This window comes from Elaeis guineensis, chromosome 2 (genome assembly GCF_000442705.2).
Source record: "Elaeis guineensis isolate ETL-2024a chromosome 2, EG11, whole genome shotgun sequence".
NCBI classification, from domain to species: Eukaryota; Viridiplantae; Streptophyta; class Magnoliopsida; order Arecales; family Arecaceae; genus Elaeis; species Elaeis guineensis.
In genome coordinates, this window is record NC_025994.2 from 117652991 (window position 1) to 117671819 (window position 18829).

General features: G+C 38.6%; 1 protein-coding gene across 1 annotated transcript; it reads right to left on the minus strand.

Moving 5' to 3' along the window:
• Positions 1-4981: 4981 nt before the first annotated feature.
• On the minus strand, positions 4982-9861 carry LOC105041398 (protein GRAVITROPIC IN THE LIGHT 1). The gene is made up of 2 exons (XM_010918367.2): positions 9625-9861; positions 4982-6732 (listed from the first exon to the last, which is right to left on the minus strand). Exon 2 carries the CDS (start codon positions 6722-6724, stop codon positions 5333-5335), a length of 1392 nt encoding a protein of 463 aa, XP_010916669.2. The 5' UTR covers positions 6725-6732; positions 9625-9861; the 3' UTR covers positions 4982-5332.
• Between the last annotated feature and the right edge of the window lie 8968 nt (positions 9862-18829).

An 18829-nucleotide genomic window follows, 5' to 3' on the forward strand; every position in this document is an offset into this window, starting at 1 on the left:
GGGCAGTGGAGGCAGGTCTATGGTCTCTGATGATTGACTTGTTAGCCAGCTAAATTATCAATTCATAACACAGGGTTTGCATGTTAGGGGTGAATTTCATTCAATCCTTTTTTTCCTGTGTACACATCATGTCTCGCAATGCTGTGCTTGGATTGTTATTCGAAGCGGTCAAGTTGGGGTGGGGGAGTGATAAAATTATTTCAAAGTTGGAGCTACTATTTTAATAGGACAAATTAGGCTGTTCTCGGCTGCAGTGTTCTGCGCAAATCAAAACACAAATCTAAAGTTTTTATAAGGGGGAAATCATATCCTATGGACTTCAGGATTTGTAAAATATGATTTTGACATAGTTGATCGTAAAAAAATAATTTATTATGAAGTGAATTATATTTTTATTTTTTTAAAAAAATTATATAAAATAATTATTATATCTTTATGATCATTTTTTTTACTCACAAATTTTATATAAATAAAATTATTATATTAATGTAATGTTAATATATATGTAATAATATTATATTAATATTTTAATACAATAAATTTATTAATATAGATATAAAAAATGATATTAAATATAATATAATTTTAATATATTAATTTAAATACTATATTAATATTGATAAAAATATTATATTAATATAAATATTAAAATAATATTAATATATTATAAATATAATAATATATATTGAAATAAATATTATATTATATTGATATAATTGTTAAGATAATATTATATTAGTTTTGCAAGGGGAGAAGACGGAGATTTTGGTATATATTATTTTTTAATATTTTATCTTAACTATCTATTGATATTTTATAGAATTTTGATCGTAGATTTTAAAAAAATATTTTTAAAAAAAAAAATTATCAATCAATAGAAATTTTTAAAGTTTATTTTTTCTATGATTTTTTATTTTTATTAAATATAATAAATATTTTTTTTATGAATTTTTTTATTTTTTTAAAAAATTTCAATCAAACAAGAAATTTTTTTTTCATTTATCAAAAATTATCAGTTTCCTCCGCCACAAACCAAATGAGTCCTAAATTCAATATTCAATCTTTCCTATAGGCTTTAGTTCAATATTTGCTGGCCTATAGTTCAATATTTGCTCATTTTGATGATTAGCCCATAAAAAGGAGGCATGCTGATTGGTACGATACATGGCTATTTTGACACATATGGTGTAGGAAATAATTTGCCTTTTATAAGCCGCATCGGTTTGTCAATGTATGGTGGTAGGATGACTGGATAATGATCAGAACCCCAAGTTACTTCCCAAACTAGCTGCCTTGAATGTTGGCCCACTTACGTTTGATCTATTCTATTCTCGAAATTTGCCACGCTCGCCAGAGTATCTGTCGGCACTCTTATCACCTTGTATTTTTAGGGGTAAAAATGTTGCGCACTTCACTTTTCGACGTCAAAAAAAAATTTCAGGAACTCTCGTGAAAGACAGGAACACCATATTCTTCTTTGTCGCCTTCTAGATGTTACAAACAGAAACAATATGCATTTGGGACATCCTACTGGTGCCCCTCTAAAAAGAAAAAAGAAATATTAATTATCCCTTGCGACATGCAACGTCCAGTGAAGGAAAAAAATTTTTTGTAAGTACACAATTTGATATATCTTGGTTCTCTTGATTAAAAAATTTTAAATCAATCTTGGACAATCAATGCTGTCACTCTTAAATGGTTAAATAATTACATGATAGAATCAGATAGAGTAACTTAATCCCTCTGTAAGTCAGGAAAAAGATTGGACCAATGGCAAGAAAGATGCTCCTCATTTCTCTCTGAGTGGAGATCAGAATATAAAAGTCCATGGCAACAACCTTAATTGGTCTTTTCTTTGAGGTTTAGTCACAAATGTTGTTCATGATTACTCAATGATGCAACGTACACCCATCATGTGACAAATCTTGAAAGTCAAAACCATTTGATAATTAATTAATAGCAGAAAGGCAATTATCTTGTAGACTGCAAGATGACCCTCGGCCCCAATTGGAGGTAAACATCTATGTAACATGAAACTGATCTCAAGAATAACTTTGCAACAACTTAACTGAGTTTTTCTGACTCTTTGGGAAACAAATGGGAGAGAGAGTGGTGGAGAAGAGTGATTTTTTTTTTTTAAATTTTAGAGAGAGAGAGGTTTCCTTGCATAATTTTTTTTCAAGAGAACATGGAACGGGCTGGACTTGAAAGCTATTATATATTGGTGCAGAAAAAGACTTATGGGATTATAATAAATCCAAGCCATGGGTGGGAAAATAACGCCATAGATGATTAAAGGTAGGTTCATTGCCAATGGAAATCACCAAATTTCAATGTAAAGTTGTTTACATCCAAAAATTAATAGCGGAAATGGTCAAAAATATTAGATTGGTCAAAGTTTTGCTTAAGTAGTTTCTACATGACACTGGGAAAGGCCATATTTGGTCACTTCTCACTCATGTAAGAGACCGCGCACGGGCACTTTTTTTGCTGGAATTAATTTTCTAAAGAAATTTATTTGGACAAAGGAGAATTTAATATTACAAGGAACCATCCGATCACCATGAGATTTACCAAGACGAAGTTATTGATAGAAATAATTGGCAAAAAGATCTCATGGGCTCACACATCTTGACACAAGATTCCAATGGATCCACTGAATGGGCTACGTTTTCCTTGTACCTTAGAAGTAGGATTCTTCTCTAAAGAGACTTTCGATCTACTCTAGAATGCAACTTGGTATTGGTGTATCCCAGTGCTTAAACTCAGAATAAATGGCAATCAAACGTTCTTCCTCTTATCTCATTTCCCTCTCTGGTGACCATCTTATTTTATCTTGTCTTTTTAATTTTGCATTAGATTTATGGTATTTTGTAAATTCAAACTATATAAAGGTTGATCTGATCCCTTTTATTCTAGTTTAGTCACGCTTTTTTCTGATGCATTTTTTACTTTTCTTTTAATCATTCAACAGTATTAAGTGCTCTTGCTTGAGACATGAAAAGGAAACCAGCATTCCTTTCATTAATCCAAAGCAAGGTCGATCAAAAGAAGAATATTAGAATATGAAACAAAAATAAGGGATCAAATGAGTCATGGATGGTAAGACATACGTACGCCTAACATGCAGATATCTATGTATGGAGAACTTCAGCGATTTATAATAGATGTTCGAGCCCAGCTGGGTAGCGGACAGGGCTCTTTTAAAAGTCAGTGATTCAACCGAACTGATCGATGGTTTAACTATCATATTGCTCAATTTCAAGTTATGATCTAATTGAAAACTAAGAAATTTAATTCATTAACTTAGTCCAACTTTTAGGTGGATCAACAAGCCGTCTCAAATATATTTGTTAAACGTTGCTGTGTATTTTGCTATTATATTACATGTACAAAACATTACGTACATATATTTTTTTCAAATTTTGTTTTAATTTTATACCTCTGTATTAATACTACTTTATTATTTTTTGTATTCCAGTTACCAAAACTGTTGGATGATTCAAAATTCAGGTGAGCTAATTTCTGAGAATTAAACTTTTGCACGGGGGATGGGTGGGTTCAAGACAAACACTCAGCAGTCTGTGATAACAACAATAGTCCAATGGGCTTCTAATAAATTTGTCCCTAGGCTTAACCAGTGGGCATAAAATGGGCCTATTAGATGAGCAGAGGAAGTGTAAGCCATTATGAGCTTAGAAGTCCTTTGAATTCCATTCCATCAATCATGTGGCATCGCAAGTGTCATGGGTATTTGTGAGCACAGCTATCAGCAAACTAAATTGCACATATTAGCTTATGGGACACGAAAAACATAATGGTGGCAAATATCTAACCCAAGTAGTTTTGCTTATTCCTTCTTTTCATCGATTCTTTTTAAGATTTTTATTATTTTTTTTATTCCATCCATCCTTCCTCTTATGGCCCCAATCAAACACACAGCCAATACATTCAAGCTAATGGCTGTTAACTCTTTTTGCTGCCTGGTTTAGGGAGATGCCCAAGGACAAAACCAATATTCTTAGATGCATAAAAAATCAAAATATCCTTGCAAAAAGCTATTCTTCTTCATTCATATGTCTAAGTAATTTAAGTCAACATTAAAGTCATTACATCAAGAATGTTATATTCAATAATAGAGTCTAATAGCAATAATTGAGTTTTCCTACTACAATTACCGTTAGTCATTGAAAAAGGAAATTATGACAATAGATATGTCAACTATGGAAAGACTTCTCATTCGTTTTTCTTTCAACTGAGTGTTACAAATAACGTCTATTTGTCAGAATAAAGTAGAAGAAATCGTTGGATATATATTTAATAATAACATGCTTGGAACACTTCAAATATTAGCTATCAAGAAAGGAGGAGTACACATGAACATATAAGAATGTAACATGGACAACGTTACTAGATTCCTAAGCAATAAATTTTCTTCACAAAAGTCTAAGCAACTATTATCAAGCTAAACATATCTGATAAAATGAAACAACCATTGTTGTCGTTACGTATTATTGAATGGGTAGTCCCAATGATAAAAAATTGCATCCAGTTGTGGAACTCAATAGTTTTGATCTCATATTCGAACATCTTATGCAAGTAAAACAATGATGGCCCTTCAAATTTATGATAAAAAATGCCTAGAAACTGAACGCAGCAACCCGCTGACCTTTAAAACCAATCTAACCAATGGGCGAGATGGGAGGTTTGGTGAAGAAATCCTTCCACATAAAAATTAAAATGCCCATCACAGAGCATACTAATAGAAAATTAAGAAGAGAACAATAAGATTAGAGAAGCGGCAACGGCCCGAACACCTTTAATAATAGATATGGCCCAACGTCCAAGGAAAAACCGACCGATGATCCCTTCTAGCTTGATGTTGGTTGATGAAGGATGGGTTGTTGTATCTTACCCTTTACATGGTCCTATGAATGATCAAGGCCAACCTCCATTAGTTAGAATCAAAGCACAGCTAATCTTTCACAAACTATCATCTCTCTTTATATAATTATTAATTATAACATCTATCATTATCCGTTATACACAGACTAACCACTAGGAAATAATATGTAGTAGACCTTGCTTCAGCACCAGATAGCAACAAGCCTTCCAAGCCGACATGTCACACTATTATTGGTAAGCTGCCAACATGGCTTCTTGGGTCCACACTGGCCTCGAATAATGGCTTGACATATCAGCTTAGAGGGCTGTTTGATGTCTGCGTTTTCGCATCAACAACCAGAAAGATTGGCTCGGTGAATGAGATAGACACTTGGACAGCCACCAGAGGGACCTTGGCACTTCCCATGGCGGAATCATGACCTTCCATTCAGCTTCCACCCAAAGGATAGACCTTGCTTTGTATGACCTTCTTCCCCAACTTGAATCCCGGGACCACCGTGAAGCCCACCGCCGGCTGCACACCAGCACCACCCACCACCACGTTCTCCATGTACACCTCGGAGAGCCGGCACCCCCGCCTCACCTGAAAGATGGATGCTTCCATCTCCATCCCGAATGAGAAGAACATGCAGTGCAAGAGCCACACCCGCCTCGCCATCTCGGCGAACACCAAGAAGAATTCTGAGTCAGGAAACCCCCGGCCAGAGATCACAAGAGACCTGTGATTTAGACCGCCAAAGAAGGCCACCTCCATTGTCTGGTGCACCAACCTCAAATACTTGGCCCTACAGAAATTCCACAACCCTGATGCTGCTGCCACCTTTCCATCAAGAACTTGCTTTGTCTTCAATGATTTGAGCTTGACAAACTCATCAAAGAACTGCTGCTGGTTCCAATTTGTGCGATCCTTCAATGAGCTGAGGCTGTAATCGCAATGGTGGAAATCGGAGAATATCTTCTGACAGATGTAGGATTCGAAGGCGAAAATCCTATGCTCTGGCTTCCACAGTACCACAGCAGGGTGTATAGCTGCAGCAGCAGCGTCAAGATCCCATCTGGCAGCCTCCATCTCTTGCACCATTAGCTTGACAAAGGACCTGATTGATTTAACTGCACACTGGAGCACAGTGAGGAAATGGTTGGAGTTCAGCCCAGAAAGATGGAGGTCATCAAGGCTGGACATCGAGCAGCGGCCAGGTTGAAGCTTGGCCTTCAGGGACTTGTTCTGGTTATCTAGTTCCAGCAGCTCAGCTTGGAGGGAGAGAATCGTGGACTCCTTGAAGTTGAGGTCGGAATCGAGCTTTCTGGTGGTGATCTTGTAGGTCTTCAGAAGGTTTCGCTGCTCCTGGACCTGGGCGTCGAGTGGCGACTTGGAGTCAATGAGAGGATGGATATCATACTGGTTATTGATGTAGATATGCTTCAACTCCGAGAGGTTCCTGAGCTCAGTGACCACAGCCTGGTCGGCAGATTGGATGGAGTCTGGATCATATGGAGATTGGGCAAATTGAAGCTGGGCATATGCTGCTTTGATTGCTGAAATTCTAGCAAACAGATTGGAAAGGAGTGATTCCATGGTTTCTTTGTCATTGCTCAGTTTCTGCTGCTGCTGCTGCTCCTCTTTGCCTTTGCCATAATGGGGTTCAGAAAGAACAGAAGAGTATCCTTCCAGGCTTTTTGAGAACTTGAGTTTATGGGGTCTGTCATCTTTGCTAGATTCCATGCCTTCATGACCAGAGATGGTGGAGGCACGGCCGAAGCGGAGGATCTTGGTGAAGGTCCTCGCCAGCATCGAAGGAGACGTCGTTGTGGGGTCCATTTATATTGCTATAGAAAAGCAATTACAAGATTATAGACCACAGGAGCAGAACTGAAGGATGAGGGCATGAAGGGTTGAGGGAAAGAAGGGGAAGAAAGAAAAAGGAGAGACCTTTGGCTTTTGACACCTGATTCGAGGTTGGCAAAAAGGGAGGCATGGGGATTTCTTTTTGGGCCTTTACTTTAAAATATTTTTGAAGTGGAGAAAAAGAAGATTTTAAAGGCAGGAAAGAAAAAATGGATGGTCGGGATGGACATGGAAAAGATGCTGGAGATGCTAAAGCCTGAAGCAGACCCAGCAAGGACATTACTTTATCAGCAAGTAACCACATCTTAAAGCATTGAGAAACATTTGCTTTAATTCTTTAATTTTTCTCATTTATCTAAACATATTTAAACGCATTAAATCCAATGAAAATATATAATGTGGTCATAATCGATAATCCACATTTATATCCATCATAACAGTTCGGACCCCACCAGACATGTCCCAAAATTGCACAAGAATGCTACATTGGCACCCAACATCAAAGATCTGCATCACCAATATTAACTGCAACACATCTTTGCTAGTGTTTATAGAACATTATACAGCTAATTATACAGGCTTATAGAACTTCAATGCTAATGTTTACTAGCCATCATGGTTTGGAGCAGGAATCATCCAGTTTATATTGTCTCCTCAAAATTTTCAGATAACCTTTGAAGAAAATAAAAACTTCAGCCCAACAAGCCTGAGAAATCTTAGATGTATATGCGGTGGCAAATTGCCAGATGGTATACAATTAAGCTATAGTTGTCCTCTCGTTACAGTTATCAGATTCTCTACAAATGATACCAAAAGGGGAACATTAAAATTAAAAAGATTCCCAACTTCCACAGTGTTGAATTATCTAATCCATAGATCAACCTTTTGATGTCCCACAAAAAGTACATGGGTGGTAAAGTCTGCAAATGGTCCCTTCAAATACATGCCTCTTTATTCTGTAGGCCATTGGAAATTTTTTAGCTAGAGGCCAGATTAGGTCATGTCAAATCTAAAGGGAAGAAATCTGAATCCAAGAGATGATTTTGCTGTTCAAAAAGGCAAAAGCTTTCTTGAAAAGGTTTAAGTAATATGTTTTACTACACACATTAAAAACATAAAATTGCAGTGAAAGCAGATCTATGATGACTTGAGTCACTTCAAACATCCATTCATGAGTGACAAGGGACTACCATCCATATCATGCTCCTACCAAAAGAAAGTGGATTTGACACCAAAATGAACATATAAAGTTCATGCAGCATGTGGATGGTTTTTGCCTACAGTCCTAGCAGTACTGTTTTTTATCAGGAGAGGTCCACTACATTTCAATTGTCACATGGGCCTCACAATATCATAGCTTTTATATGCTTCCCACATTTACCTATGATAATATTGCATCAGGTTTGATCTATATCGCGAGATTATATTTGACACCCGTCGCTATACTAGTCCTGGTGCTCCTTTTCATATTCAAGAACAACTTACACATGGGCGCTCTAACTTTGTTTCTTCACTAATTTAAGACCACTTCCATCATTGTGTAATCACAACGTTTTCATTTGCAAAACTAATGTTATGAGTAATCTTCTGACAGGCAGTCCTATTCAAAACATGGGACATGTGCACATATCCTCTTAACATGATGAATTAAGGTTCTGCTTGACACAAACAAGGTAATGGGCTGATGTTCTGTGCCTACTCTTGTTTCTCGGTATCAATGCCTACAAGCTTGATTCTTTGCATCCTCCTTATTCTTGAATATCTGCGACCTCATCGACCATTCTTATGCAATTGCATTTACGCATATGTTAGTAACTAATAGACCCTTTCCCTCTTTTGATAAGAAAGATGCCTATTACCTTAATAATGGTTCATGTAATTTAATGCATTAGGGGCCATCTCTACTCTTTGCCTAGAACTTGCAACTTTAGACAGAGCTACTTCGGTGGCTGCATAAGCTAAATTTTCTAATCCTTCTGGTATGTTTTAATTAACATTTCTCAAAAGCTGAAAGAATAAAACACTATATTATGTCTCAAACTCATGGCTTAGTATCAATAATAGACAATTTCTTTTTAGTTTGAGACAACTAAGTGTAGTTACGACCATAAGCACGCCAACATTGCTCCATTAACAATCCAAATCAAAACAAAACATCCAAAAATCAAAACAAAACAATCAATTATTCTTTTTTCTTTCCACTTGCAAATCAGTGCATACTTCTATCCTCAATGCCACAAGAAAACAAATACCAGAGAACAACTCCTCCAGAGTGGGCCCAACCACAGTCCCAAAGAGCCAGCCAATGGCCATGCCTCACATGTGCCCCACCTTGAAGGTCACGTGCCACAGCAGTACTCCCAGGCTCTCGTTTCGGGAAGAATCGCGTCTTGCGTCCCAGGTGAAGACAAACACCCAATCCCAGCACGCAATCACCCCTTTCATGAAAACTTTAACCACAACCCTTTTTATATTCACCCGCTATTTTTCAACGTGTACCCAACCTCCTACAGCCGGTCAGAACCAGCTGTCAAACTCCTTCCGTACCAAGTCTACAGCCCATAACCGGTGGACGAGTTTGGCAAGTAACTCGCAGAGAACGGTAATAAAGAAAGGTAAAGAAATTGATCATACTAAAAACGCAAGAGAGCAAGAACCTTGGCTGAAGAGGGATTGCTCTTTCCAGTATAAACAGCGATTCTTCTTATTTTTCTAACTATTTTACATCTTTTTGATCGTTGTTAGAACTCCAGTTAGAGACCCAAAAGCCAAAGCTCAATCTCTCTCTAGCATTTTTCTCAGAAAAAAAAGAAAAAAGAACCAATTTTGAGATGTTTCTTGGTGACAAAAAGGAGGAAGGGGGGGGAGGTTACCTGACGAGACGGCAGCAGCCCCGTTGACTGGGCTTCTTTTCCGCTCAAGGATCCTTTTCCTATCTATTCTTGACAAAACGCTCGATCTTTGATCGAATCAAACTGGCTTTACGAAGAACGGAGCTCGCCAATGGAGACAACCACCTTAAAATCGAATCTTTTGGAGCCTTCTCGCCTTTTAATCTAAGCTCCTCCCTATAAAGAACGGAGAACTCCAGTGTGTGTGTGTGTGAGAGCGAGAGAGAGAGAGGCGGGAAGGAAAAGACAGGGGAGGAGGGGTGTCGGGAAACGCGGCATTGGGAATAAAACCCTATGGCTTGTTTCAGTTTCCAATTATAGGGTTTAACGCGGACGCGATTCCGGAAATGCCCTCCATGGCAAAAATTCCAAGAAAGTCCTCGTGCAACTGGAGTTCTGGCAGGTGAGTGGATAGGAGGTACAGCGGGGAGAAATAGGTCGGCAGTAATTCAGGCATTAGATAGGAGTATATAGGTCATTTTGTTCTCAAGGTTGTTTTCCTTTTTATTCAAGAATTTTTGTTTATAAGGGACCTGCTATTTTGGTAACATTGGGATGTCTTTTGGTCGTCTAGCTGGCTACTGCTATTTGCCTGTTTAGTTAGGAAGGACTATGCGTATATTATATTTTATGCGGATACTATTATCTGCGGTACGCGTTGGCCGCCGATGCCATGTCCTCTCTTTTGTATGGCGTAAAGGGGAAGAGGCTGAACGGCAGATCCATCGTCCTCATGGAAACTTTTGTACGTGCCAGCGTATGACGTGAAGTGTGCGGATAATGATTTTTTTATTCTTTTTTCTCCTTTCGGGAAACTACATTTATTGCTTTTCTTGAAAAAGCCTGCAACAACAAATGTCTCATCTGACAGTCACTCCGTCCGGTGTCACAACTAATAATGTCGATCCATGCATGTAAATTGGTGTTTTTACAAACATTATCTTCTTATCATGTATGTCTTAGGTTGAAATTGGTTTTGATCAGATAATTTGGAGAATTGCAGTCCGATTCAAATATCAAATGTCGAAGTTCCCTGTCAGAGACCTCGTTACGATGAACAAGTCTGTTAGGATTTGACGCCTTAAAATTCAGCCCATATTGAGTCCACAGCGAGATTCGCGGTGAAAAATGAAATCCAACGGACCAAGATCATCCGAAACGGAGCTCGGATGGAGGAGATACGAGCTTTTGAAGTCGACACGAGATCCGAGACGGTGGAGGACCGCCAGCGGCCGGCGGCGGCGGCGGGCGGCGGGCGCAGTGGCGTGGCTGCAGGCCGCGACGTGCGGGACGCACGACCCAGGCACGCAGATGCGCGACCCAGGCGGGCGCGTGGCCCAGGCGAGCGCAGGTCCGTGCACAGGCGCGGGCCGGCCCAGGCCCAGGACCCTGCCTGGGCCCTGTTCTCCGGTCCACCATGGACCGGGCGGTCAACGAGTGGGCCTGTGGATCGCATGGGCGTTTTCCACGTATTTCTCGCGGTCTACGGTACTATTCCGTGGATCGGAGTGCGATCGGAGGGCCCAGGTGACTTTCGATCTTGATCCGACGGTCTGGGACGTGATTTGGGTTGATTAAGGACTCCTAAACCTAATCTAAACCCTGTTTGAGCCCTTTAAAAGCCCTGTGAGACAACAGAGAAGGCGTGGTTCAGATTTCTGCGCCGTACGGAGCCGTACGAAACCAAGAGAAGAGAGAGGCGGAAGTGTTGAGAGAGAAGGAGCAGGAGGCTCCTAGACAGCGGTCACCAGGCACTTCAGAGGTTTAGGGGGTTTTCGAAGAGAGAGAGCTTTTGAGAGGGAACTTCTAGTGAGAGAGAGAATTGGGTGTACAAGGGTTGAGGGTGATGTCTCCTCTTGTAAAATTTCCTTTTCATAGTGAAGTTTGCATGCCCCGTGGAGGCGAGCCCTTTTGTGGCTGATCCACGTATTTTGATTGTTTTATTTTGTTTCTTCTTTCTTCCTGCTGCATCGCGTGGTACTAAAAAGGTCTTGGAAGGTAGTGTCCAGGCCAGACATTCACCCAACAAGTGGTACCAGAGCAAGGCGGTACAAAAATGCAAATTGCAGCGGTGGTGAGCAAGACTGAAGATGGAGAAGACATGAACAATCAAGATGGAGATCAACAAGTTCGATGGTAAGAGCAATTTCTCCTTGTAGCAGGCAAGGGTGAAGGACGTGCTCATCCAACAGGGGTTGATCGATGCTCTCTTGTGCGATGAGAAGCCGACCACTATGGAGGTGCGGGATTGGAAACGGCTACAGATGCAGGCGGTGAGTACTATCCGCATGTACCTGGCGGATGAGGTGGTGATCTATGTGTTGAGCGAGACTTCTCTGACGGTACTGTGGTTGAAGCTCGAGGAGTTGTACATGGCGAAGTCTCTCACCAACACTCTTTTCCTCTGGAGGCAGTTCTACCAACTGCGGATGACTGAGGGACAGAGCGTGTAGGAGCATCTAAGCCACTTTCAGAAGATCCTCATCGACCTCCTCAGCATTGGCGAGAATGTTGAGGAGAAGACCAGGGTGCTGGTTTTGCTGGCGTCGCTTTCTCCTTCGTACGAGTCCTTGGTGACTGCTTTTTTAGTGGAAAAAAGCACCATCAAGATGGATGAGGTCACCGCGGCGATACTCCAGAACGAGGTTCTCAAGAAGGAGAATCCAGCTTCGAGCTCAGGTGGTGGTAGCTCAACTTTGGTGGCTTCTGGAGGAGCAGGAGGCGGTAGACGGAGCGACAGGAGATCGCAACGAGGGCGGTCCAAGTCCAGGAGGGACTTGAGCAAAATCAGATGTTACCGGTGTGAGGAGTTGGGGCATCTAACCAGAGATTGCCCTCAACTCAAAAATCGGACCGTGGCTGCTGTAGCGACGGCCGACAGTGATTCAGATGGAGATGTCCTAGAGATATCTGACGAGGTATCTACTTCTTTCCAGCAGTGGATATTAGATTCTGCATGCCCCTATCATGTATGTTGCAGAGAGGAGCAGCTTGACTCCCTGGAGAACAGTGAGGGCACTGTATATCTGCCGGATGGATCGAGCTGTGCGATCAGAGGCATTGGGATGGTCAGCTGGAGGACACATGACGGTGCAGTGAGGAGATTGGGGGAGGTCTGATACATATCCGATTTCAGACAGAATCTTATCTCACTTAGCAGACTGGATTCGAGAGGCTACAGGATGGTAGCTGGTGGAGGAATCCTGAGAGTGTTATGCGGCGATAGGATTGTGCTGGAAGGGAAGAAGGAGAGCAGAAGATATTATTACCTAGTAGGGAGTCCAGTGCGAGGTGGAGCTTCGGGAGCCAGGCGGAGCCCAGAGCGAGGTGGAGCTCCAGGAGGTGAATCGGGCACGAGACAAGAGACTCGGGAGGACAAGAGGCGACGTCGTAAGGTAAGATTCCTATTGCTGCGGGATGATGCCCCGAGCAGATCTCAGGTTAGGAGGAGCACAGCATACGACGGAGATCGGATCGAGCAGCCTGGCTCGACTCTCATATTTGTCCATCCATGATCAGCAAGCGATTGCCCCAGGGCATGGGGGCGAGAAGATCCAGAAGCTCTAAGAGTTTGGAGGAGGTCGAATATCGAGTCGAGGTGGAGATTGTTAGGATTTGATGCCTCGAGATTCAGCCCACAGCGAGGTTCGTGGTGAAAAATGGAGTCCAACGAGACCAAGATCATCCAAAATGAAGCTCGGATGGAGGAGATACAAGCTTTTGAAGTCGGCATGAGATCCGAGATGCTGGAGGATCGCCGGCGGCGGGCGGCAGCGGCGCGGCGGCGGGCGGCAGCGGGCGGCCGCAGACGGCGGCGTGCGGGATGCGCGACCCAGGCGCGGGGATGCGCGACCCAGGGCCCAGGCAGGCGCGCGGCCCAGCCTGACGTGCGGCCCAGTCGGGCGCGCGGCCCAAGCGGGCGTGGGCCGGCCCAGGCCCAGGTGCCCTGCCTGGGCCCTGTTCTCTAATCCACCGTGGATCGGGCAGTCCACGGGTGGGCCTGTGGACCGCGTGGGCGTTTCCTATGCGTTTCTTGCGGTCCACGGCACTATTCCGTGGATCGGAGTGCGATCGGAGGGCCCAGGTGACTCCCGATCTTGATCTGACGGTCTTGATCCGATGGTCTGGGACGTGATTTGGGTTGATTAAGGACTCCTAAACCTAATCTAAACTCTGTTTAAGCCCTTTAAAAGCCCCGTGAGACAACAGAGAAGGCATGGTTCAGATTTCTGCACCGTACGGAGCCGTACGAAATCGAGAGAAGAGAGAGGCGGAAGCGTTGAGAGAGAAGGAGCAGGAGGCTCCTGGACAGCGGTCGTCAGGCACTTCAGGGGTTCAGGGGGTCTTCCAAGAGAAAGAGAGCTTTTGATAGGAAACTTCTAGTGAGAGAGAGAATTGGGTGTACAAGGGTTGAGGGTGAGGTCTCCTCTTGTAATTTTTTTTTTTCATAGTGAAGTTTGCATGCCCCGTGGAGGTGAGCCCTTTTATGGCTGATCCACATATTTTGATTGTTTTATTTTGTTTCTTCTTTCTTCCTGCTGCATCGTGTAGTACTGAAAAGGTCTTGGAAGGTGGTGTCCAGGCCAGACATCCACCTAACAAAGTCGGTGCCAGAAGAGAGGATTCAGGCAGCTTGTATAGATTGATTGTCCATTCTAAAGTCAGATTCTTCTTTTAAAAGATTGTTTGGGATCGTTCGTCTGTTCAGACTCTTCTCAAAGATAGAAATTTGGAGTTTCTGATCGTCTGCCTCATCTATAGAATAGAAGAGTTGATAGGGCACGTCCTGCTCCGATGTTCCAAAGAATATTTGATACGAGGGATGATAGGTGGCCAACCTTGGAGGACGACCAGTGGATCCTAACTCCTCTCTTTCTTAGATGCAATCTATCAAAGTACATTCGAGATAACTCTCAGATGGTAGGATGGCATACGTTATGTATCAGATTTGACTATCTAAGAACAACTTGATCTTCAATGTCGAGATGGTGCCTATGCATCAGGTGCTAGAGAGAGCCTATTATCTTGCTTAGGAGCATACCTGTTTTAACGCTGCAGGCCAGTCCCTTATCGTCCTGAGTTTCTAGAACTCCCTTGCTATTAATGTAGTGATCCAAAGGATTCTTTTGATTTTCTGGGAGCCTCCATATTTGAGATTTATCAAAGTCAATTTTGATGGCAACGTGAGAGATAATAGAAATAATGTGGACTACGTCATCCGTGGACCGGATGCCAGACTACTAGCTATTGGAGGCTCACATCCTTTTAAGTTATCAGTCCCCGATGCGGAGCTCCATGCTATCTGAACTAGCATTATCTGCGTGCATCAGAAGCTACAAGCTGAGAGGATCTTCATTGAAGGTGACTCTGTCATGATTATTGGCTGGATCCATGATGAGATGAGGTATCTTGATGTTCATCCACTGCTCCATGATATTTTAGGGGTCCTCAGTCATTCTACCGCGACGACTGCTCGACACGTCTTCCGAAAGGAGAATAGTATTGCGGACTATGTTGTTTTCTTCGTGGCTGGCCATACTGAAAATTGGATCTCACGTCAAGATAACGACTGTCCAAGAGCATTGCATAATATTTATACTCTAATTTTTGGATTAAACTTATACTAGGCTAATACGATCGTACAGTTGTATCAAAAAAAAAAAAACAAAATCAAATGCCAAATCGGTCTGTTATTTTTCTGGAAGTCAATATCTTTGCCCATCGACCTAAAGTATTTTATATTTATGCCAATTTTTTGATAAAATTATATTTATGTCATTATCAACCACCAAATACACAAAATGTTGAAGTTTATTTTTGCCAATATCGTTGTCCATTGACTCACAAAAGTCACAGATTATTTTAACCAAACAACCAAATATGCACAAATACATTTATTGTTTAAGGACGTCTGCACCGAATACTCAACGGCTTTTCTATAAAGAAAAGCAATAAAGATGGCCTTAACTGCTTACTTGGACTCAGGGCCAGTCCTGACATTCTTTAGGCGTGGGTTCAAATAAAAAAATAAAACTTCTCTATTAAAAATTAATATATTTTAAATATTAATTATTATTAAAAAATTAATCTATATATATTTTATAATAAAAATTTTTTATAATTTTTTTGTAATCAATATTTGACAATAATTTTTCTTCAATAGATAGTATAGCTAAACCATTTAATCTTTCTTGTAACATCGTTGATCGTAAATATAATTTTAATAATTTTAATTTTGAGAAATTTTTTTCGATAGATACAACGGTGACAGGTATGGTCAATAATATTCTATATGCAATTGATACATTTGGATAACAATTTATTTTATTAATATAATTAAATATATTCATAGCAGTTTTTTTTTGGCATAATTGCTTTTAGAACTTTTAATTCTGAAAATAAATCAATCCCATCAAGATCATAATGATTATCATTTGTTAAAATACTTTGAAGATTAAGATAAAATTTTTTCAAACTTTCTTCGTCCAATGAAATTAATGTTTTGAAATCAAACAAAAATCCAAAATTATTTTCATATAATTGAAATTATTCAAACCTATGTTTCAATGAAAAGATAGCTTGATCTACTAAATATAAAAAATAATTAACTCTAAATGATTCTTCTGGTGATTGTTTAATATCCACATTAACATCTTCATCAAATTATTTTTTCTTTTTACTTGATATTTTATATGAAATATAGGATCAATTCCCATCTCATTTGTAATTTTTTTAGCTGAAATCATGGCGGAAGTAAAGCCAGTTTCTCTATATCTTTCAAAAAACGAAACTAATCTTTTTAATTGATCAATGGCAACATCTATACGTATATCCTTAAATTATAAATTTTTGTTAACTAAATTAACAGTAAATAGTATATCATACCAAATAGTCATTCTTAATAAAAATTTAAAAATTTTAAGCTTGTGTGTTGCTAAAGATTCAGTTTCACTCTTTATTTTTGGATCATCAAATTTCAGCTAATTGATATAAAGCTTCTCTTATTTATGGAGTTTGAAATCTTATTACTTTGACGCTCTCAATACGACTTTCCCAACGTGTTTGTGACAATGGCTTTAATGTTAAATTAGGTACACTATCAAGTAAAATTTTTCATCTCTTTGTAGAACCACCAAATGCATTATATATATGTTGTATCACACTAAAAAATGTTTTAGCTTTACTACAAGATGAAATCATATCACAAAGTATTAAGTTAAGACTGTGACAAACACATGGTGTATAACATGCTCTAGGATTTATTTCTAATAATCTCTTTTGTACTTTTTGATTTTTTTCTTTCATATTAGATCCATTATCGTATCTTTATCCTCTTATATCATCAATGTTTAAATCAAAAGTTTCTATAATATATTGTAATTCATTAAAAAGGTCTAAACCTGATGTATTATCTACTTTTGAAAATTCTAAAAAATATTTTTTTATTGTTATTGACCTTTTTGAAATATTCACACATCGTATGATCAAAGACATTTGCTCTTGATGACTTGCATCTGGAGTACAATCAAGTATAATTGAATAATATTTTACTTCTTTAATTACTTTAATTATTAAATTTTTTATATTAGATGCTAATGCAATTACTAACTCATTTTGAATTTTATAACTAAGATAATGATATTAAATTTTATTATTTTGAATACGTCTGAGATGTTCTTGCATAATTGGATCAAAAACAGTAATCATTTCAATTAATCGTAAAAAATTATCATTACTATTTTGATAAATTTTTTTATTTATTTCATGAAAGACTAGAAAACTTTGAGCAAGAAATTTAACAGCAGCTACTATTCTTAATAGTACTTTTTTTCAATATTCTTCTCTTTATTAATTTGTTCTTGAATATGTTTATCAATTATTTGATTTTTTTTAAATCTATTCTGCAAATCAATCGAAATGGTCATATTATGAAGGTGATCATTATTAGTTTCGTGAGCTTTAAATCTTTTACTAAGATGTTTGTAATCTCTAAAGCCATCACTTGCTAATTGACTTCTACTACTATTATCATTTGATTTAAATAGCTTACAATAAAAATAAAATAATTTATCTAGCTCTTTTGAATATACTAACCATTTTCGGTCATGTTGCTCTCCATTTGGTAAAGTTCGATCGTAATGTGTTAAAGAAAAATCTCTGTTATATTGATCAAGAGAAAATTTTATATTAATATCTCTTTTAGGATCATTTTTAATTAATAAATCTTTAGAATTTGTATCAAGACTATCCCATATCTTAGGATCATAAATGTCAAAAGTATTTGATTCACTTGATTTTTCATTCATTAAATTTTTATCATCACTAATGAGATCATCCGTGCTATTAGTATTATCATTAGTATTATTATCATTATCCAATTCACAAGTAATATTTATATTTTCATTGACAAATTCACTAGTAATATTATTTGAATTCTCAACTACATCACTTTTTTTTACTTATAATAAATTTATCAAGACCTCCTTTTAATGATTGAGTCAGTTGTTTTTGTTTTCTTTTTTTTCTTAAGTTTTTCATGACCCGAAGGATATTTTTTAAGTATTATTTTTATAAATAAAATAATAGATATTAGCTAAAATTAATAATCAATAAATTTGAAGTTTAGCACAATAGAACCTGATTTAAAGCCATAATAAAACTTGCTTGAAGGCTTTTTTGATGGAACAAATTTGAGCAAAAGCTACTGTAATTGTAATAAGAATTTAAACCTGAAAAATAAAATATGACAATTAATCAATTACTTTAAGAATAAGATATAGTAAAAAAGAAATAGGAAAATAAAGTGAAACCACAAATAATCCAAAAAAATAAGATGGATATAAAGACCATGATTATATTTATTTAAAAAAAGCAAGTCTTAGGTGTACAAAATTAAATATATTCCATCATATGCAAGGATTCTGACCCATTGATTGAGACTCTCGTATAGACGGGCCAAATTTCATATGCCTAAACCAATCAGATCATAATTAACAAATCCATGTAATTATATTGTATGGATCATTTTTTTTTATTGTGTGGATTGTGAACCATCTTTTTTTTTCTTGTTTTTTTCTTCTTCTTCTTCTACAGTAAAACAGAGGACTCATCTTCTCTTTTTTTTAACGAAACAGTGTGGACCATTTTTTCTCTCTTTTTTTTTTATTGTGTGGACTGTGGACCATTT

Bases quoted from the DNA above. Each gene is read 5' to 3' on its own strand.
- LOC105041398 (XM_010918367.2), bottom strand. From the start codon at position 6,724: ATGGACCCCACAACGACGTCTCCTTCGATGCTGGCGAGGACCTTCACC.